The following is a 23286-nucleotide window of genomic DNA, read 5'->3' on the forward strand; positions in this document are numbered from 1 at the left end:
AACGCAGCTACTGAAGCCTTGCCGAAAGCATTTCCGCTGTGCCCTGCCTGCGAGAAGCAAAAACATTCGTTGTACGACTGCCCCGCTTTCAACAGCATGGATCCGAAGAATCGTTTAAAGGTCATAACAGAGAAGAAGTTGTGCAGCAACCGCCTTCCGAAGCGATCATTTTGCTGGCGCGTGTCGATCGAAGTACAGCTGCAAGCAATGTTCGAAACGCCACCACTCTATGATTCACCCCGGAACATATGAACTCAATTCGACGATAGCTGTAACTGCCAATCCAGGTCCTTCGAACGTTCTCACTGTCGTTTCTTCTGGTCCCAACGACGGGCCCCCGTCTACAAAGGCTGTATTCCAATCAGCTAGCGTTCTTCTGACCACAGTAGTAGTGATCGTAGTAGACGCTTACGGTCAAGAACACGTCGCCCGTGCCTTGTTGGATACTGGATCCTAGACGAATGCGATTAGCGAACGACTTTGCCAGAAACATCACCTGAGCCGTAGGTCCGTCAACGTGCCAATCGCTGGCGTAGATGGGGCTGTTACGAGCGCCAAGCACGAAGTGTCTGCCGAAGTTCGATCACGCGTGTTCAACTTCCGTGAAGTATTTGATTTCCTGGTGGTGCGGAAAGTGACCAGTGACACTCCATCCGTACCATTCAATGCGGCTGAATTGAAGCTTCCTGACGATCTAATTCTAGCCGATCCCGACTTTGGCACTCCTAGAAGGGTAGATATGATTATTGGTGCTGCTCACTTCTACTCTTTCTTGCGGAATGGCCGGTTCCATCTCCCAAGTCTTCTGTTCGTCGAAACTGTATTTGGGTGGATTGCGTCTGGAAACATCGATGAGTCCCGCGAGCATTCCCAGCAGCCGACAGCAACTTGTCATGCGGCGATTTTGGCAGATTGAAGATGTAAGCGGCTCAAACTACTCGGTCGACGAGCAAAAATGTGAAGATTTCTACCAGGAGACTGTTTCCCGTGATCCCTCCGGACGATATGTTGTTCGAATGCCCAAGCATCCCGAATGCGATCAGATGATCAGCCAATGCGCTGCGACGTTTGAAGTGGTTGGACAATAGACTGGAGAAGGATGAAGAACTGAAGACTCAGTATCACGTTTTCATGGACGAGTACATCAGTCTCGGCCATATGGTTCCCGCTCTTGATGACGACGAGAATAGTTCAACCAGTTGCTATCTTCCGCACCATTCCGTGGTAAGGCAATCGAGCACGACGACCAAGGTTCGAGTTGTGTTCGATGGCTCAGCAAAAACTAGCACCGGGCATTCTCTCAACGATGCGCTGCTAGTTGGACCAGTGGTTCAGGACGACATTCTGGACATTCATCTAAGTTTCCGGATGGTCATGATCGCAGTAGTGGCGGATGCGGAGAAGATGTACCGGCAGGTACTGGTGCATCGTGCAGATCGGTCGTTGCAGAAGATTCTATGGCCACCCAGCAGTAGTGGATCCGTTAAAGCTTATGAGCTCTGTACCGTTACTTATGGACTCGCACCATCTTCGTATCTGGCCACGAGGACCCTGTTGCAGTTGGTGGAAGATCATGGCAGTGAATTCCCGAAAGCAAGCAAGGCTCTTCGAAAGAATGTGTACGTGGACGACTTTATTTGTGGCGAGAACACAATCAAGGATGCAATCCAACTACGCACAGAATTGACGGAGATGTTGCAAAAGAGCGGTTTTCGTTTGCGAAAGTGGTGTTCGAACTCCCTACCGGTCTTGGCTGGTCTTCCTCCAGAGTTTCTGGGCACTCAATCTTCTGTAAAATTCGGCCCCGATGAATCCATCAAAACCTTTGGCATCAGTTGGGAACCTGAGGCGGACGTTTTCAAGTTTGATACGTCAATCGTAATCGATAATCAAACACCTACGAAGCGCAGCATTCTTTCAGCTATCGCTCGACTGTACGACCCTCTCGGAATCATAGCTCCCGTCGTAGTACAACCAAAAATCCTCATGCAGCATCTCTGGCTGCTGGCTCTAGAGTGGGATACCGAAGTTCCTTCCTTTCAAAAAGTTTACTTATTGATGAAAGCAAACTTATTGGACGGTAGCTAGAAGCTTCAGCTGGATTTTTATCCGGCTTCAAAATTGGAACAACTTTTGCATTTTTCCATTTATCAGGAAAGTATGCCAAATGAAAACATCTGTTAAATAATTTCACCAAGAAAAGTAGGTTTTTGATGAGAATACAGAAAATTTCATCATTACCTGGAGCTTTCATACTATGAAATTTCTGAATAGATGAAAATGATTCTAAATAGGACTAGTAAGACCCAAACTGAAACGTTGGGAGTTGCTTAGCAAGTTTCTGAGATTTTTACGAATTTGTTATCAAAATTGTACCACCTTCTTTAAGCGCTGGAATAAGTTTTTGAGGTTGTTTCAAAATTTTTGTGGGTGTCCAAAAGGGTTTGGAACTCGGGTTATCTTCAAAAGTTTTTTTCCTCAGGGCAGAGAATCACTTTTTATTTTGTTTTCGCACACCGCGCCAGATAGCTTTCATGGTAGGATAGCGTATTCCTTGGTATTTCCGCCTACGGAAATTTTTCAGACGGATCAAGAGCTGAAGGCCATCATCTATTATAATTGAATCGAATTTATCCGAACATTTTGGTATTGAGGCAGCAGTGGTAAGCATCCATACATCTGACGCCAAAGTCACGAGTTCAAATCTCACCCCAGAGTCACGAATGATCCAAAAGTGTTGAAGTGACTATAATTTAAAAAAAAATCCATAAATGCTCCATATTGCTCCCTATCAGCTCTATGGTTATTGAATGTAGAACTGTTGGGATTAGAAATTATTTGTTGGGATATTTCAAAAAGATTGACTGAGCTGTAATTGTCCAGAAGAAGTGAAGCGTTGTTATGGATGACAGAGTGATCCATAGAAGGATAGAGGAAGCCGTTACGATTTTTTGACGTAGGACTACGTCTGTGATTTTTAAATGAGGGTACACTTTGTGAAAACTGAAAATGGAACATGCAACGAAATTATGAAAGATTTTGCACATTAATAACTCAGCTGCACCTGGACCAATTTTGAAATTTTTATCGCCAATCGATCAGAAATATGTCTACGCATCGATACCAATGCCTCAGACTGTTGTTTTACAAGAAACTATTGAAAAAGAGGTAAATGTCAAGTATTATTCAAAAGCGTCGAAATAACTAACAAATCCACCAACTACGTACATTCATATGCTGCTTCCCCATCAGAGAATCATTTCTAGACGAAACATGTCGAAGTGGCATTCGCCTCCGCTCTGCTGGCGTGTGCGAATAGGGAGGGCGCAATTGCGTAACATTTTGCACACTAATCGCCATATTCAGAACCACCCAAAATGCTCTCCAGAGTTGTTATCTTGTAAGTGCACTCTACGAAGCACCCGTGTCCAGCAGCAGCCGAAACAAGGAAAAAATGAGTTAGTTACACACTTAGATTATTTTTATCAAAATCTGTGAAATTTTACCGAAATCTCAACAGCTGAACGTTCAGTAAACAGTTCGGTGATGTTTCACAAATTACAGATATTCGGTGAAAAATTACAGGAAATTTGTGAAATATCACCGAACTGTTTACCGAACGTTCAACTGTTGAGATTTCGGTAAAATTTCACAGATTTCGGTGAAATAATCTTAGTGTGTAGTCTTCATCTATGTGGTTCCTAATCTTCTATTCGTTGTTCTCTAGGTTGAAGTGGTTAAGACTAGGATTCTGATACACGGAAATTATCGGTGTCATTGCTTGTTTTTGTTGCTGAGGAATCAAATTTTAACTGACAAAGGGGCGCGCCTTTGGAGGGTGTTTCAACACTCCGAAGGGTATACATAGCGGGACCTTTCAATTAGAATCGATTCCTTGCGATGAAGGCAAGAATGACAACTGTATCAAAACCGAATGCTTCATCATTTTTCAATAGTGATGAAGTAATACGACATGTACTAAACTAAGGACACGGAATATACTACAATATTTAGATCAAATTACTGGTCACAGTAGCTTTATGTCCCGAACAGAGGAGAAAAAAAAAACATTGTCTGTGACTTATCGAACCTCCTGTTTAACTGCAAGATACACACACGCGATGGTCACAATGCACGTGCGTGTTGTTCAACAATACTTCACGGTATAAAGGGTGTCCTGCATCAAATTTCATCACGGTAAAAACGCCGTAGAAAATTATCTAGTTTACCGAACCTTTTAAAACTTGCAGACAATGAAATATATCCACTTAGTAAGCTTTTGACATATTTATTTCATTCAACTTCAATACCATAACCATACGCTCGTACCTTACGCTTAACTTCACTCATTAAGTCCTGTATAACATCTGTCTGCAGCTACTTCTCTACAGAAACCCACTTTTTCTTCATGTCTTCCTCAGCTTTGACCATCTTGGAATGCTTCCGTAGTGCCTGCTTCATAATAGCCCAGTATATTTCGATGGGCCTTAGTTCCAGTGCGTTGGGGGGCTTCATTTCCTTGGGAACGAAAGTGACCCCGTTGGCTTCGTACCACTCCAGGACAACATTTGAATAGTGGCACGAAGCTAGATCCGGCCAAAAGATCGTAGGGCCCTCGGGTTGCTTCAGTAGTCACGAACGACGCACTCCGTGTGCCTCATCAGCAGATTGCTTGCCAAATCATGTATTTCTTGGCAAGCTTTTAACATTTCTGCTTCCTTACTTCCTCGGGTACATCAAACTTGTGCTGAGCCGTGTAGAACAGTAGCCCCGGAAGCTGCCGAAAGTCCGCCTTGACGAAAGTCTAATCATCAATGATGAGACATTGAGGCTTCGTCAGCATCTGGGTGTACAGTTTTCGGGCCCATAACTTTCCACCGTCATTTTGTCGTTTTGCATTTTTCTACTATTTGGTTGCTTATATATTTATTCCAATATGAGGTGTTTCAAATTTTCTGCTACATGCTTTTGCGGTATTTTTTTTTAGTTTCAGTAGACTTTAAATACACCAAGTGTTGAATATATTGATTTCACTCTGGAATTCTTCTGCATCGCTAGAATTACATATTTCCACGAAGAGCTTCATGTCGTCTGCATATAAAAGAAGAATATTTTTGACGTAGGACTACGTCTGTAATTTCTATATGGGGGTACACTTTGTGAAAACCGAAAATGGAACATGTAACAAAATTATGAAATATATTGAACGTTAATAACTCAGCTACCCCTGAATCAACTTCAATAATTCTAACACCAATCGATCAGAAATATTTCTACGCATCTGTGAGTTCTAAAAGCAAGGTTGCAAAGACTCAGTTCAGCTAAAACAATTTTTTTCTAAATTATGAAATAATTAGATGCCATGATCAAATTTTGAATTGGGAGGATACAAAAAGAGGTTGCAAAGAATGTGTTTGACATATTAAACCTGTTTATTTCACTTCATGAGAGTCACAATCAGCGATTTTTCACAAACTCACTCACTCACTCACTCACTCACTCACTCAGCGATCAGCAAATTGCTGATTGTGACTCATAGAAAGCAAAATTTACAGGTTTTATGTTTCCAACGCATACTTTGTAACCTCTTCTTGTAAGTTACAAGTAAAACATGCCATCATACCATCTTTTGGTTTTATTATTCCGAAAAACATTATTTTAGCTGAAATGAGTCTTTGCAACCTTGTCTAAAAGTTTATCATTTTTCAAAATTTCACTATCGAAAATTGCACGAATGTGCAACTGTTGCTATGATAGTTAAAATTATCACCGATTGCCTGCGAAAAGCGATTTCCCTAACACAGATTTCAAAGTTGAATTCCATCTGATCTCACCATACGGTGTTTATTCAATCACCGCGTGGTGAGGGGTGGTTCCAATCACCGTGTGTGGTGGTGTCCAGTCGTCTTCAGGGATGCCGCATATACAGATTTATCTGTAATCATACAGATTTTTGTCACTATTTTAGTACAGATATCTGTATATACAGATTACAGATTTTTCAAAAATATACAGATTTTTCAAATTTTCAAAAAAAGGGGAAAATATGTTATACTTTTTTTTTTTATTCCGAATAATAATCTTTTTCTTTCATTTGGACAGCTTGAATTCAATCTGAGCATCAAACCCAAATCGTCTTTTTCACTAAATAAATTATTATTGTTTAAGCTTTGAATGGACTTGGAATCTTTTGAATAGACTTCTGACTTCTCGTTGGAAGAAATTGTAGTTTCCCTTTTTATTTGTCGAAGAGTCAACTGGGTAAATTGATATTTGATTAACAAAATTTCAGAAATAAAGAATATTGCAAGGGGCAATGAGCTCTGCACACTGTGCTGAAACACAGCATGACACATTGTTCGGCACATTAAGGTACACTTTGACAAGTAGAACATAAACAATATAATATAAAACGGCATCACTGTTGAGTGTTGACATTTTACCGATCGTTTCTAAGGTGTACTACTCGGGTCAATACTTTGTTTACTCACAAACGAAACTAGTGAGAGAATGTCATACATAAAACTAGTGATACAAGGATTCCATCAAGACGTTGAAAACGACAAACGCATACCCACCGGTGTTGGGGATCATTCGAAAAGTTCTGTAAGTATTATCCGAATCGTGAATCTCTTCAAACCTAGCAAAACTAAGTCCGTCTATTTTGAATCGCAGCAAAAACACACGGATCGTGTTTTCATCTAGAAAAGCTTCTATCAGGGCCTCACTTCAATCGAGTTCATCTATGTATACCATGGCCGGTCCAGAGCGTCTTGTCGATACGGCAGTCAAGACGGCTGAAACGGGTTTCCTCTAGAGACGATTTGTTTTCGATTGAGGATGAAATCATTGTGAAAAATGCCCGATGGCCACACCAACAATTTTATCAATATCAAGCAAATGGATCCCAACTATATATTTTGCAAACAGTGACAGATAGCGGACATGAAGAACCAGTGGAGGTGCCGGGCAAAGGTGTTTATCCTAGACAAATGGTAAGTTACAAATTCGCTGTTGTCGTTGTCGTAGGCGCCGTCGTAGTCGCTGTCGTAATGGCCGTCGTAGTCGTAGGCAGTACCGTTAGTATATTTAAAATTAACCACCAACCGCTGAAAATATATCGCGTATTTCTGTTGTTCATTACATACCAAGTAAAATTCGAGAACGTAATTTTATATGAATAGCTTGTTCAACTAGGTCTTCAACAATCGTCACGTCGGTCATAGCTTGTTATGATTACCTGAACCATGAGTAAAGAGAAAATCGAAACATTTAACGTCGCGTGAAAATAGATCTTAATGAAGGCCTCTTTCATAGCTTTTAGTTTAAGGATTTCAAAGATCGTTGGTTGCAGTGGCTTGCTTACTGAGCAGAAAAACGCGGTCCCAGATCCTTTCATATTAAAAATGTATGCTTAGATCACTTGTTTATCGTGTATTTCGTAAAACTTTTCGTTGTCGTCGGTGCCGGGTCTGAATAGTCATAAAAACTTGAGTAACGCTATAATGTGATATGAGGGGCTCAGTGGCCTTAGCACAACCGGTTTTGCTTACTGAGCAGAACATCATGAGTTTAATCTCAAGCCATCCACATTCAAGATTCGTCAATCGTTTTATTTGTTAACATGACTACATGGTAATAACAGCAACTCGATGATTAAAAAGGAGCTCGTCTGCCTAGTGGCAATCGTTTTTGCTTACTGAGCAGAAGACCGTGGGTTCAATCCCAAGCTCCTTCGCGTTATATGATTGTTAGGACATCAATTCAGCTTATCGTTTACCAAAACGAACCCTGCTGCAAACCCATCCCTATTACCCAATATCCCAGTGATTCCTCGTGGAAGTGCAGAGGTGTTCTCGGCTTCCATCAAAGCGAGTGTCATGTCAACACAATCCTTCCCACTCCTTTCTTGACCTGTGTTCGGGCGCGGCCGGCACTGGTATTGCCTAGTTTGAGATCACCAGTTTTTACACATTGAGGATGATTGCTAGTCCCAAGCATCGTCTATTGGTTCTCTGTGTAATTACAGCTGGTCTGGCAATAACAGAGTAGCAACCGTGAGCGGTCAATCATGCTCATGCTCATGCTATCAAGCAAATGGATCCCAACTATACAACGGGAATGGCAGAACACCTACACTATGCTGTTATTCGTATGAAAAGAAGAGTACCATGCATCCTGCAAAGATCGGATTTAACTGTGGAACGATCAGCATCAAGCATTTATAGATTGATGAATCTTCATATTCACTATTGGAAAAGTTCACCAAAACGCACTAGGACTCACGAACTTTTTCCTTGATGAACTTCGTGAAATATCGTGAAATTTTTCCAACGCTGCTCACATTCTAGCCCACATGCTGTCCTCCACTGGAGGCTTTATTCCAGAACACACTTCTTATTTTTGAACATAACATTTGATACTGTCGTGTGTATCCAATTTCGAAGCGTACAACGAAGGATCAGAGCAGGATCTTCTGCGAGAGTTGAGGTACACCATCAATTTTGTTATGAACAATAGAGAAGAAAACAAGCTTATTATAGGGGGCGGCTAGATTTGGCTCCCAGTTTTGCCGAGTATCTTCAGGACGGAAATTTTCACATTTTCTCCTGCGTTTTTCCTCGGGTATTCTTGTCAGTCATTAGTCTTAATTGGGTGGACTTTGGGGAATTTTCTCGAGTTCTATACAGATCTAAAGCGCCTGATAAAGCACTTACGCTGAAGTCTGCGGTGGCTGAGAATCCTATTTTCAAAGTATGACAGTTCTTCAGGGGAAGGCATCATAATCAGCGATACGATAGACTTGAGTTATATCTTTGAGGACACGATCAGATGATTTAAAACTGGTTCGACGCTGTAGCTCCAAGCGTGGGATTGAACTATGCTTGATTGGTTTGATGATTTGCAGTTCCTCTTTCGCATCCCGACCCGCTAACGCTCTAATAAGAATGGAGGTAAATGTCTAGCATGATCCATCAGAAAAATTGAGAATGTAAACAAAATTACAAAAGTCATAACTTTCAGGGTTTCCAATCAGCTTGATAAACACACTTTATTGTCCTTGACAGGTACGTTCGGCAGAGTGCTTGGCACATCTTTTGACACAAATAGTAGCTCGGCACGAATTAAGGTGTGCCGAGTTGAACACCCCTTGGAATATTGCATATTGAAAAATTACGGAGTTGAAATAAAAATAAATGTCCCGATAAAGGTTTTCGTAATTACAGACATACAAAAAATAAAATTCTAGAAAATTGTGATGGTTACTTCATTAAGAAAATCTTCAGCCGGAAACAGATTCGCCTCTCACAACTGGAACTTAATCTTTTGTATTTTCAATCTGAAGACAAGATACACATCACTTTAAAAAAAATATTGTAGGATTTCGGCATTTTTCAAATAGTCAAATTCTTTAGAAAGCAAACATTAGTAATTTTTCAAGATTCTAAACTTGGAACACAGTCCTACTGAACTATGAATTAACTCAATGGAGATTTACGTAAAGCTCCACTAAGACCATAACAAAGAAATTTTACAGATTTGTTTACAGAATTTTGTCAGTCAGATACAGATTAAAAAGATTTTTTGCGATGAAAATACAGATTGAAAATCAAAAAAATGTGGCATCACTGGTCGTCGGCATCAGCAGCAGCAGTGCTTTCGGCGCGTGGCTTTGACATTGTTCTCCAGTACACAACGAAGGGCTGCCTGCAAGCAGCGAGCTGCAAAGCCCATATAAGCAACCATAGAAGGAGGAAGAAGGCGCACTGCTATTGATCGGAATCAGTAGCTCTTCGTGAGTCGCTGTGGGCCATCTATGTCAAACGCGTCATACAAAAGAGTATAAACAGAGAGATACCCGCTCAAATTCCTATCCCTACACAAAACACAAGCTCCTGCTGTAGTTAACAAATAAGATTTATTATATGAGACCACGTAGTCTTACGTCACCATTGCGTACAACCCCATAGGGCTGTAGCTTGTAGTTTGTTTTTTTTTTTAATATGTAGGAAATTTCATTTATGTAGAAAATATAAAGAAGTGGGTCTAAATAGCAGCGCCGGTGGTGTAGTGGTAAGCGTGATTACCTCTCACCCCAGCAGGCCTGGGTTCAATCCCAGTCGGCGTCGTCGGGATGTTCTGAGGCATAACATCTCTGATCACTTCTGATCCTTCGGAAGGGAAGTAAAGCCGTTGGTCCCCGGTTCATGAGTTGATGGGTCGATAGGTAGGGTCCAGGTGTGGAAGCTGCCTCCCTGGCGTCGGTAGCATTGGTGCTCAGCACGGAAAACAAGATCGACGGAAAACAAAACAAAGAAAAAAAAAAGTGGGTCTAAATGAGAACACTGGGGCCTGGAACTGCTCCACAATGGTTCATTTCAATTGAGATCTTAAATCACTCAAAACGATGCTTGCCACATGAAACAACATTTGGTCAAAACAAAATACCAATAAAAATAAGATGTTAAACTTTTTAAACAAAATCTGCTTGAAAATATCCACCTTGTTCGTAATGATGAGAACCGAAACCCGTTGATTCCGGTCTCACATTTTCCCGCCAGGTCAAAATCCAATGCACATCGACAAACAAACCATAAATAATTGACCGCTATCATCGCAAACAAATAAGCCTATAAAATCCATCTCTTGATGCCGGTCGAAACAGAAAAAAAAATAAAGCAAAAATACAGCTGAACCAGAAAGTTGAGAACAGCTCTGCACCTTTCCACTTCATCGCCGGCCGCCTCACAGCTTTCACCCTTCAGTAGGAAGGTAGGACTTGCCAGCGACGATGACGATAGGTCCCGGTCGCCGGTGAAGCGCACTTCGGGAAACATAAAAAAGCACGAACCGTATATTCCGAATAAATGGAAATAAATGGCTTAATATTTCAACATAACCTCGTCGCTCTCTTTCATTCTGGTTGGTAGAATAAAAAAAAACACACGATCAACAGCAGCAGCAGCAGCAGCAACAATCAGGACGAAGGGAAGCTTCCAGTATGTAGTCGAATGGGTTGGTGGGTGGCTGTTTGATCGGCGAAGTAGGTAGGTTGCATTTATTTTCCGATGAAAACAGCTGCTCTTGTTGGTGTTGTAGTTATTGTTGTTGCTGTTGTTGATGTTGTTGCTGTAGGGCATTTTCCAACCAATACACGGCAATGCGGAACAGTATGAATAACCTCCGTGCCTGGCTGGCTGGATACTGGCTGGGATAGGAGATTTCCGATTATTTTTTTTTCCGACCTATAACTTTTTTGTTGTTCGGTCGTTTGATTCGTCTCGGTTTGCCCTATATCAACTCCCAACGGATAGAACATAAATAGAGAGTCAACAGGCGGGAGCTATGAAATCGAAGCTTTATAATCCATAAAAGAGCGGGAGTGTTTCGTGTGCGTGGAATCAATTATCGGTCTGAAGGCTAGTTCATCGGAGGGGATTTTGATTGTAAAACTAGACGAATTGCTGTGGTTAGATTCTGGGCAATTGGTGTAAAGCTGGAATTTTTTTTATTGCTGTGGGTAAAAATGTGCTAAATTGGAATGAGTTCCAGCTATCCTAACCGGAGTAAAATTATTCCTATAATTCAACTTGGAATTCTAAAGGTGGTGACCATAATAACACCACTTAACCAGAAACACTTATCGAAATAATGTTCCCACTTAAAACACACACACACAAGTACATACCCAGGACCAGATGATTTGTTTAAAACGATCCACCAGACCTGATGATAACGAATGCAAACTATCTCTAGAGGTAGAATTAATTCCGTTCGAAACGATAGCTGCCATCACAGATTTTACACTCCATAGCCAAAGAGCATCCATGGCGAGAGTGGGTCTCTGTTCCAGGAAAATTAATGAATTTTATGATAATATTCAACGATGCCTACAGACCGGCAGCCATCAGGTTTCAAAGCAAGCGTGTTACTCATTGACTTAGTGGGCATGTTTGCAACTGACTCATCCAATATTTCCACCTATCGCCGTGACAGTTCATGCGCACGCTTCTATCGCTTAAAATTGCGTAATCCTCAAATCCAGCGGCTCCGTTGTTGGTGACGGGGAACGTGATAGTGTCGCCTTTGTCATACAATCAACCCCCCCCCCTCCCTCTCTCATTAGAAACTAGAGCGACATGTCCTGACCCGAAAGGCGGCACCAAACCGCAGCCTCCCCCAGCGAGCGACTAGATTGTGCATGCAGTGTAGCAGAAAATTAGATATGAGCTTGATTACGGCCACATTACAGAACTATTATATGTTTGTTTAGTCTCATTATCTGCTCGGCTCGACTCGGCTGGATTGCGTATGTGTGTCTTTCGTTAGTGGCAGCATTTATATACCGCATGAAACTGGAGAGCGTCTTGGGCTCGATTCAAGCTATGGGAACTGTTTCCTTAAACGGTATCATATTGCTGCTTAAATAGAGGGGTTTATCTCCACAAACGGTGGTATTTTATGCCATCGGATAATATGATAATGGATTGCCTCGTAGCTGGCATACAGAATGTTGCTAAATTGTTAGTTCGTTGTCATTGCTTCGTTCGGTAGGATAAGGAGGATATGTGAGAAAGCGAAGACACCAGGGAGTGGAATCTTTGAATCCGATGACAGGATATAATTTGCTTCATAGGTTGGTCGGTTTCTTGGTTGGATGAAAGACGATTCCAGCCTGCAATGTAGGAATATATGAACGAGATTTTCCTTTGTTAACGACTGTGAATGTGAATCTTATTTCCGTTTAAGATGGTTGATCTTGGTAACAGGATACAGCTGTTAGCTACGCTAGAGGCGAGATTGAGATACGAAATAGTGAATCGAATCAAATTAATTTCGTCGACCACTATTATAAAGCAGAGCAGTTTGAAGAAGTTCTGAGGACTTGTAGAGACATGAAGATCGAATTGAATTTAAATTCTGCATGATTTGTATAGAGCAAAGCTCAGCTCCTATTGTATTTTTGTATGAAATTCGCATCTCCATGCGTTATTATTTTTAATGTTTAGCCATGTGTTCCGCGCATACCTACTGGGGTGCATATACACTTGTAGGTATGCGCAGAGCACCAGGGCGAAGATAAAAATATAATAATTGTTTGTCCAGGAGTCGAATCGATTTGCGGTCTTGGAAGAAATTGTTCTGTAAAGCGTTAGCAATCTGAGTCCCAAGTTTGGAGAAAATTGAGCAATTTATTAAATCAATAAAGGGTGATACGGTCAAAATTTGGTCAATATCAACTTGACGTATTTCTTTCAATTTTGCATTTAAAAAACCTGAACACCCCTCATTTTGAAGGTGTGTGTGTGTGTAGAATGTTGCTCCTATTTTGATTTTGGAATTCACTCTTCAGTTGTCAAAATGCCGTCCAAGCAAGAAGAGTAGCGTATCAAAATTTTGCTCGCGCATCGCGAAAATCCGAGCTACTCGCACGCAAAGTTGGCAAAATCGCTAAAAGTTGCCAAATCAACCGTTACAAATGTAATTAAAGTGTTTGGGGAACGTTTGTCGACAGCCAGGAAGTCTGGATCGGGGGGAAATCAAAAACCGGAAGCCGCTGAGACGACAAAGAGAGTTGTCGGTAGTTTCAAGCGAAACCCTAACCTCTCTCTCCGAGATGCCGCAAATAAGCTGGGTGTATCGTCTACAACCGTGCATCGAGCCAAAAAACGAGCCGGACTATCGACTTACAAGAAGGTAGTGACTCCAAATCGCGATGATAAACAAAATACGACGGCCAAAGCGCGATCCCGGAGGCTGTACACGACGATGCTGACGAAGTTTGACTGCGTGGTAATGGACGACGAAACCTACGTCAAAGCCGACTACAAGCAGCTTCCGGGACAGGAGTTTTATACGGCAAAAGGAAGGGGAAAGGTAGCAGATGTTTTCAAGCACATGAAACTGTCAAAGTTCGCAAAGAAATATCTGGTTTGGCAAGCCATCTGTACCTGTGGCTTGAAAAGCAGCACTTTCATAGCTTCCGGGACTGTCAACCAAGAAATTTACGTGAAATAGTGTTTGAATAAACGTCTGCTGCCTTTCCTGAAGAAACACGGTTGTTCCGTACTGTTTTGGCCGGATTTGGCATCTTGCCATTACGGTAAAAAGGCCATGGAGTGGTACGCCGCCAACAACGTGCAGGTGATTCCCAAGGACAAGAACCCTCCCAACACGCCAGAGCTCCGCCCAATTGAGAAATACTGGGCTATTGTCAAGCGGAACCTAAAGAAGACCAAAAAAACTGCTAAGGGCGAGCAGCAGTTCAAGGCAAACTGGCTTTCTGCGGCGAAGAAGGTGGACAAGGTGGCTGTACAAAATCTGATGGCAGGGGTCAAGCGTAAGGCCCGGCAATTCGGATTTGGAAAAGCGGAAGCCTAACTGAATATTTTTCCTGAATTTTATACTAATTGAACTTGAAAAAGAAATTTAATTTGATTTTTTAAATAAACGATTTCACCGATTTACACGCGTTTTCCCTTGACCAAATTTTGACCGTATCACCCTTTAGTTTCGTTCCGTTTCCCATTCATTTTCCCATTCATATTTTAATGCTCTCCCACAATTCCAGATCGCAACCGAATTCATTCAAATGTGGCACAGTTGATACGAATGGAAAGAGCTGTGAGGAGCAGACGGTTGTGATCCACCAAATAAAATTGACCCTCCCTAGTGTACAAACTAGGGAAGAGCAGATATCGGTATTTGAGGAAATTTAGGATAGTAATAACCAAACGACGTTTTTGCTGGATCCTGAAGACTACACACATAATTTGCATTACCAATATTTCAACAGTTGACCAGCTCTGCAAATTATTTTGCTGAGACTCAGTAAAATCATTGCCAAGACTGAGCTAACAAATTAGAATTTTGCTGAGATCACAGCAAACAAACGAATATTTTGTAAATCTACCAGAAAATGCCGAGCTAATCAGCTGTTGGAGATTTTACCGAGCTAGATTGAGTGTGTACAGTGTGGTCCTAATACTAGGAGGATAAAAATGCAAACGACGCTGGAAATTCAGAAGGCTGTTCTGAAGTCTTTTCCTCTTCGGGCAGCATCGTTTTTCGAAAGCTGGTTATAATTTGCGATTCCAGGAGCAGCTTGGACAGAGATCATGTTGAATGTATTTTTTACATTTAGTTTAACAATTCCATTCTAAAAAATCTAAATCTAAACATCGCTCGGCTAAAGAGCTTGTTTACCGTTGAAGCCAAGATTTTATAAAATTATCCGATATCGATAATATGAAATCTGAATCCAAACAAAAGGGTGTCCCACATCAAATTTCATCACGGAAAAATGCTGTAACAAATTACTCATTGCGTATTTTCTCTTGAAAATTTGGATAGAAGTAGCTCAAAGTGTATTGTTCACACTGTATTTTTATCGCTGTCAACTTTTCGAAAGTTGAAAAAAATGGCGTCACCCGAAAAGCAACGTCGCGCATTGATTTTGCGCAAGCACCTGAAAAATCCTGATCTCTCTCATCGGTATATCGGAAAACAACTCGGAATCGTGCAGTCAACGGTGAGTCGTGTGATTGAACGTTACTATGAATCTCGGAGCATCGAACGGAAGGCGAAAAGCGGTCAGGATCACAAACGTGTCGTGAAAGCGTTTAAGCTGAATCCCAATGCTACGGTCAGGGATGTGACCAAAAAGATGAATCTGTCTAAGTCTTTAGTTCAGAGAGCCAAGGACCGGAAGGGACTGTATGTGTACAAAGTGCAGAAGGCTCCAAATCGTAATGAACGGCAAAATACGGTGGGAAAGTCACGGGCCCGGAAACTGTACACCCATATGCTGACGGAACCTGATTATCTCATCATGGATTATGAGACTTACGTCAAGGCGGACTTTTGGCAGCTTCCGGGGCTACTGTTCTTCATCGCCCAGCACAAGTTTGATGTTCCGGAGGAAGTAAGAAAGCAGAAATTTTCAAATTTTGCTAAGAAATACATGATTTGGCAAGCGATTTGCTCATGTGGCAAACTGAGTGCGCCGTTCGTGACTACCGGGAATGTAAACGGGTAGATCTACCTCAAAGAGTGTCTACAGAGCGTCTGCTTCCTCTGTTGAAGCAACACGAGGGCCCTGCAATCTTCTGGCCGGATCTAGCTTCATGCCACTATTCAAATGTTGTCCTGGAGTGGTACGAAGCCAAGGACATGAAGCCCCCCAACGCACCGGAACTAAGGCCCATCGAAATATACTGGGCTATATGAAGCAGGCACTACGGAAACATTGACTGAAAGGAGGTTGTATCGGTCTATAGCTTGAAGGCAATGTTGGATCCTTACCGGGTTTGCGGATTGGTATGATTTTTGCTACCTTCCAGATGCTTGGAAAGTGGTGCAGTTCCAAGCATCTGTTGAAGATAGCGGTTAGAAGAGACTGCACTTTCATGCTGAGTCTCTTCAAGATCAAGTTGAATATATCGTCAAACCCGGGAGCCTTCATGTTCTTGGTGCATTTCAGCGCTGAGCAAATTTGTTGTACTGTAATCTTATCCGCACGACACAAGGGAAGACATCTAGGTTTTGAACGCGACTTTGGATAGTCGAGCTAAGCAAATACGATGAAGCGACATGTCCACCGATCGCATTTGCTTTCTCCAGTGGGGTGGTTAGAAGCCGTTCGTCATCATTTTTGACTCTGAGAGGTGGATTGGGTTTGGGATGAGTTTTCAGGACCTTGGCTACCTTCCAGAATGATCTGGAGTGGTCGTCCAGATTCTGGACAGTTCGGAGTGAGTCCATTCTGGAAGCAATCTGCCTGTTCAGATCGGCCATTTCACGTTTGTTGTCCACATCTCCAGTTCTATGAATCTGGCGTCTACGAACATTCACAAGCGAATCAGTAATTGGGTGTGGGAATCAATAGCTTCAAACTTATCCCTCACAGGAACTTGTCGAGCACATGTCTCGTCAGCCACGAATATGACCTGTTGGAGTCCTTCCAGCGCCCGGTACGGAGTCAAGCGGCGGATCTTCGTCGATGCCTCTTTCAACTACATGTCCAAATTGCACCCAGTTGACGAGGTAGTAGTCTTTGAGCGGCTTGGAGCTGGAGCCACGTTGATGTCGACTTCAGCTACTACAGTCCATGTTGAGCGTGGTTGAACAATAGACATCCATTCCGGTTCCGCTGGTAGTTTCACCAAGCTTCATGACGGGCATTCATTGCTAATCCGTTGTTGGCGGCACACTGCCGAGGGCAATAAACAGCAATGAACCGGACATTTCCTGTTGGTGATCCGACCTCCACACTAATAGCCTCGATGATAGAAGTGCGGATGTGTGGCAGGGTGTAGAACTTAATTCCTTTCTTGACGACGACCTTGTGCGATCAAGCCGGATAATGTTGTGGTCAGGCAGCCAGAAGTTGTCGCTGGACCATGTCGATGCTGTGCTTGCGAAGGAAGTCGGCAAGCTCAATCTTTTTTGCTCTTATAGAGCAAACATTCCAGGACACGATAGTTAGCGGTTAAGACTCCATACTGGATGATGAGCTTACCGAGGATTTGGATCTGCTCGGACTTATTACGGCACTTACGATGAGCACCGGTATTGTTGACGAATATTTCCATCAGTTCATCCGCTGAGAACAGAGGGTTGCACAGCCAAAACTAGTTAATCCAAGTCGAGCTATTTATTACGCTGCGTTTCCGAGGGGTCCCTTCAACCGAAGGGAATTAACATACAGTATACCAGTTCCTGCTGAGCCAACCTAGGCTCATTCCAGTGACTCATTCAAGTGAAGGAGTTGGCCGTTGTCGAGGAAATATTCCGAGAGCCCATCGGGTTCCTGCGAGTGTCCGATAAGGGCAAGCTACGCTTGTAAGCTTCAATTATGTTAAAAAAATACGTTGTGATAACAGCGAACGGCGTCATCCAAGTCATTTGGATTTTATATAGTAGGAGAGTATCTATGGTATTTGGTTGCTAGTAGCTCAGAATATAGATTACTGGTTTTCTAAAGCTCAAGGCATATGAAGAAACAAGTGTTAAAACTATACGTATTTATGATCAGATACAGATTCCTTATCTGATACATACCAGCTATCCAGCTCATGGCTTATTCAATTTGCGCAGAGCGTACTGTCTAGCACTTCTTCTCTAGAAGATACCCTGTATTCAAAATTGCAAGATTTTTACTATTCAGTATTTATTCAAACTAAAGCCTCTCGGATAAATATCCGAGGTACCCCAGATAATGTGGTGGGCATTTGAATCGCTGGTAGACCTTTTTCTACTGAGCTCGGCTGTGCAAATCTCAACAAAAAAAAAAGTTTTACTGAGATCACCGAGGGGGACGACTCTATCTACGATGCATAAAATATTGTGTTTTGCTGTGGCTAGCTGCGCGTACGCTGAGTAGATAGAAAGAAGATTTATCACGATTTTGAAGATTTCCTGCAAAAAGATGATGCGCGATGCAAGTGGATGCGAGAAATGAAAGAAGATTTTTCGAAGATTAATTCGCTATTGTAAGATTTATTGAGCATCTAAAATTGAGATTTAGATGTGTCGCCCCCCTCGGAGATCACAGCAAACATTTAATTTGTTTGCTGAAATTCTGCTAAGAATTATCCGAGACTCAGCAATCAAATGTCACTTTTGCTGAGATCTCAGTGAAACGTATTTTTGCCCAGCCGAGCTCGGTAGAAAAAAACTAAGTGTGTTCCTTTTACGTCTCTTATTCCTCTTGGATCCTTGTTTGGACAATTCCTGTACAATCCTTCAGATTCTTATAGTAATCTGCTTGGAAGTCGATTTGGATAAAAGTTTAACAGCCGCCATAGCGCCAAGGCGCAAACGAAAAGGGCAATCTCTTGATCCCCCTTCTGATGAAATTAATTTGAGCAATCAATTTGATTTGCTCACGGATTATGAGAATGATCTATCGTCTAGGAAAAATTTTAGTAAACTTTCCCGGCTTAATGCCAAGAAGAAAACGATTCCCCCTATTGTGATGACCACTTCCGATTTCCATGCTCTTCGCACGGAACTTTTGAACTTCGTGAAATTCAAGTTGAATGCCGTGTATTGGTTGAAGCCTTGGACGGATTTAAACGTCACTTCAAGTATCTTACTGAGAAGCAGCACCAATTTTTTACTTACGACACCAAAACTGAACGACTGTTCAAGATTGTCATGATTGTGATGAATCCCAGATGATCAAAGATGAACTCGAAATATTCTTGGAGTTCTGCCAGTCCAAGTAATTAAAATGAAAATCGCTGTGTAATCGCTTCTTCTTACCAAAGGGGAATCTGTTAGCAATGAACGAAAAGTGAGTATCAAGAATCCGGTAATTTTTTACGTTTTAATTCCTGTCTTCGAAGTATCGTCAGGATTTTTAATGGTGAATCAAATTCACCCCTGAAGTTTCATCATTCCATCAAGAGTCCAGATATCATGCAGCTTCACAACACCCATCACTCGACATGAAAACCCTTCCGTCCAACCGTTCGTCCGCCATATCCATCTCCTCGACTTTCAGCTTGATTGATTATTATCTTGTAATACATAGCTGTAGTGGATTTGATGATGAGCGTTATCTCGTTTTTTTTTCTCCTTCCATTCCTATCCTATATTGCGATGAAGCTGAAGAGCAACTCAGCCTACATACTCACACTCCCGTGGTAATGTCGTCTCACGGCGACAGGCAACAAAAGACCACTTCAGGGAAGCTTCGCACTTTTGAATATACATACGTATGAGCGTACAAGGGCCCCATCCACATAGCACCCACCGAGCATGGCAAAACCTAAGGATAAGCACTCGCTCGCCTTCAAGTGAAAGGGAAAAAGGATAATAACGATGACGCTACTTCCAGTTCCAGCAGCGTTGTTGAACAGAAAGCTGTCTGCTACGCCAACGTCGACTTGTCGACAAGATCCCCGCATATGCTTTTTCAGGTTCAACGTGGTGGTGGGTACGGAGTTTAGATACTTACACATCGGACGAAGAGAAAAATCCGGCTTCGGTCCGAGATTTTGACGCTGATAGCAAGTGATGGGAATTTATTGCCTCGTCCTAGGCAAACCGAAAATGGCCAAGGATTTCCTTTGCTCCGGTAGGTAGGTTTGCTTGATTTAGCCAATCCGAACAACAGAAACATATCCTAGGTAGGGCAACCTCGGCATCGGATTTTCTCAGACTCTCCACGCAATATAAATAGCAATTGCTTAGGTCTGAGGATGGTGGTGGCGGCAGAGGAATTGACAACAACCGTGAAAATGGGAGAAAACCGTCCCTGGGAAAAAAGACAACCGAAAAAATATCGTCCCGAGGATTGATTTATTGTTTTACAGCGCTTTGATTCCTTTCTCTCACACACACACACGAATACACCCATCCGGGCCCAGCGGATGAGGGGAAGGGATTGATTTTCCTCCGTTTGGATTTAAGAAGGCATGATTTAGGCTATCGATGGGTTTACACGCTCTCTGGAGTGGAAATAATCCCGTGAAGCAGTCAATTTTCTGTTCGACGTCACTTCGTATTAGGACATTTCCCCGACAGGATTAATGGAAAGTGATTTATGACTTTATCGGAGTTGAAATCGAACTCGGGGCTAGATTAGAGATTTTCCCGTTTTGACAAATAGGCTGCACTTCAATATGTAGCCATATCCAATCAAATTAGAATTAACTTTTTTTGAAAAACATCCCCACAACCGTCGAATTAGCAATCACCGCTTTGAGTGTCGTAAACTTAAAAACGACCCCTTTCGGACCATTGTTTTAAATATTATGCAAATTTAAATCACCAAACCCTCCCCCTGCTCAGCCCTACAAATTTATCTCGAATCAGCTCAAAAAACTCCATCCGTGCAGGGCTCCCCCTCTCAGGTTGATTTTCATATCTGAATATTTTATGCGCAACAGTTTAATTGATGTCCTCGATTCCGGAGCAGTACCATCAGGACGAAGTGAGACGAAAAATTAAATTTGCATTTTGTGCTTTCGTGATTAACGGGTCACTGCCGATGACTTTCTACCGTTCTGAAATTCTACTTCAAACGCTCCCCCAAGGGCTTGGCTAGCACAAATTTGCTGCCCTTGAGCGCAGAAACTCCTCCATCTCATAAACTCAATTTCCACTGGCAACGCCACGCGTTTTCCGGCCTCTGAACCTGGCACAAATTGTTTTGCATTATCCGACACGCTCAGATAGGGACACCTTCCTTCGCTCTCCCGGCTGCCCGCGACCTGTCAGTCGTAAGTAATCATTTTACCTTTCCAAGCGTCGGCGTCCTCGAAAGCTGAATTATTCATCGGTTGCCGGGAGATTACCCTCGGATGGAAGTGGTCACCCACTTTTATGGAAAGCTGACAAATGATGGTGCTCGGTGAAAGAATATGGGTCTTTGTCGAAGTTCTGCTTCTCTAGCTAGGTATAATAATCGTGTGCAACTGGAAATGGCATCCTCGTTAGGCCTCACAAATGCCTATTTATCAATTTTCATCAACATCATTTGAAGGACAAAGCAAACAAGGCACATGTGATGAATGGATTGTGTCGCCCTATCCACCCCCTCTTGCAGTAGCACCAATCACTGTCCAGTTCAGCAGCGGAAATCGATTCTACCTTCACACGCTACATTTAATTGATACGGAAATCGTGTTTCCAGACCACAATCGCTATCGGCGAAATCCGCACATCGACCGATTCTAATGGATCATGTATTTGGAAAACCATAACCCTGTTAGGCACACTCACTTTGAACTCACTCTCTTACCTTGCCGGCCCATCAACCGCAGACTCCCGGGAGCGAATCATTTCAACGATCAACGCCGGTCATTACTGTGCGTGTTCGACCATCATAGCTGAGGACGGGCTGGCTCATGCCGAAGAGGGACGCTTCCTTACCATTTAATCTCCATTATGCGACGTAGATGAAACCACATAGAGGTACAATCATTTGCAATTGCATTTACATCGTTTAGTGTGTTTGTGGGCAGGAGCTTCGGGTGAGATTTGTTTAATGCTGCGCTCAAGTGAGATTTTTTTTCGATGACTGCAAGCTAACTGCAAACACTGGTGACTGTGCGAAGGGACAAATAGAACAGCGCTGCGCTTGAGCAAAGATAGAACCACCAAACAATTTTAGCTAATTAAATTGTTTTCCTAAAATTTAAACTGAGTAGTCGCACCTAATATTGACCTGAGTCATTAAAATGTAAATCTACCTAAAATAATGATGACCCGTCCCTTGAAGTCTTAAAAAAATTACTGTGTATCAAACAGTGTTGACAAAATCATCATTCAAATGATATTTTCCCGCTCTCAGATGCTCTCAATATCACGCGTGATATTGAAATCAAATATCATGCTCGATATTCATTTTACACGCTCCTTTTATATTACGAGACTATTCACAAAATCCAAAAATTAAACTGAGAGTTAGCGGCGCCGGTGGTGTAGTGGTAAACGTGATAACCTCTAACCCCAGCAGGTCTGGGTTCAATCCCAGTCAGCGCCGCCGGGATATACTGAGGCCTAACATCTCTTCTTCTTCTTCTTTTCCTTTATTTAACGTCGGTCTCTGTTCCGCAATCTAGTGCCAATCACCGACGGACATCGATTGCCATCCATTGACGGCAACCGAATGTGCAGGACGGCAGCTTCCACACCTGCGTAGGATATCGCATCCATTCATTCAACACACATGGGTCGGGACCAACGGTTTTACTTCCCTTCCGAAAGAAGACGTGACCAGAGATTTTTATGCCTCAGAAAAATCCCACCGACCTCGGCTGGGATTGAACCCAGACCCATTGGGGTGTTAGAAAGCAGTCACGCTTACCACTACACCACCGACGCCGGCGGCATAACACCTCTGATCACGCCTTCCTTCGTAGGGAAGTAAAGCCGTTTGTCCCCGGTTCTTGAGTTGGTGGGTCGATAGGTAGGGTCCAGGTGTGAGAGCTGCCTTCCTGGCGTCGCGTGGCGTGGTCTACAATCGTGAAAAGACGGTCTAAAGTAATTATCTCGTGAATCTTGCCTTTTAGACCAGTGGTGTCTTGGGGAAAGATTATGGATATAGAAAGTTCCTTTTTTTGACGTTGAAAGATCAATGATTAATCCTCCTAGAAGTGAGATCCAAAATTTATTTCTCCTAAAATTCCATATGCAGGATTGGTGTCTTCGGAAAAGTTTTAGAAAATGTCAAAACAACCCAAATAACAATTCAGTAACTATTTGGCATTCACTCTGATTTATGATGGTTTTAAAACGGCAATGAACAATCCATTGAGTTTAAATACAGCA

General features: G+C 42.5%; 1 protein-coding gene across 1 annotated transcript; it reads left to right on the forward strand.

The window, feature by feature from the left end:
- Window positions 1-779: 779 nt before the first annotated feature.
- Window positions 780-14720, forward strand: LOC135711191 (uncharacterized). Its single transcript, XM_065233971.1, has 3 exons — window positions 780-1007; window positions 1075-2015; window positions 14573-14720. Exons 1-3 carry the CDS (start codon window positions 780-782, stop codon window positions 14718-14720), a joined length of 1317 nt encoding a protein of 438 aa, XP_065090043.1.
- The last annotated feature ends 8566 nt before the right edge of the window (window positions 14721-23286 follow it).

Source organism: Ochlerotatus camptorhynchus, unplaced genomic scaffold (genome assembly GCF_037179485.1).
Source record: "Ochlerotatus camptorhynchus isolate MF236.1 unplaced genomic scaffold, CSIRO-AGI_Acam_v1.1 ptg000424l, whole genome shotgun sequence".
In the NCBI taxonomy this organism is placed as follows: domain Eukaryota; kingdom Metazoa; phylum Arthropoda; class Insecta; order Diptera; family Culicidae; genus Ochlerotatus; species Ochlerotatus camptorhynchus.

Bases quoted from the DNA above. Each gene is read 5' to 3' on its own strand.
- LOC135711191 (XM_065233971.1), top strand. From the start codon at position 780: ATGGCCGGTTCCATCTCCCAAGTCTTCTGTTCGTCGAAACTGTATTTG. The intron at 1,008-1,074 runs GTTGTTCGAATG...CGACGTTTGAAG, and splicing joins GTGATCCCTCCGGACGATAT to TGGTTGGACAATAGACTGGA. The intron at 2,016-14,572 runs GTGGGATACCGA...CCACAATTCCAG, and splicing joins CTCTGGCTGCTGGCTCTAGA to ATCGCAACCGAATTCATTCA.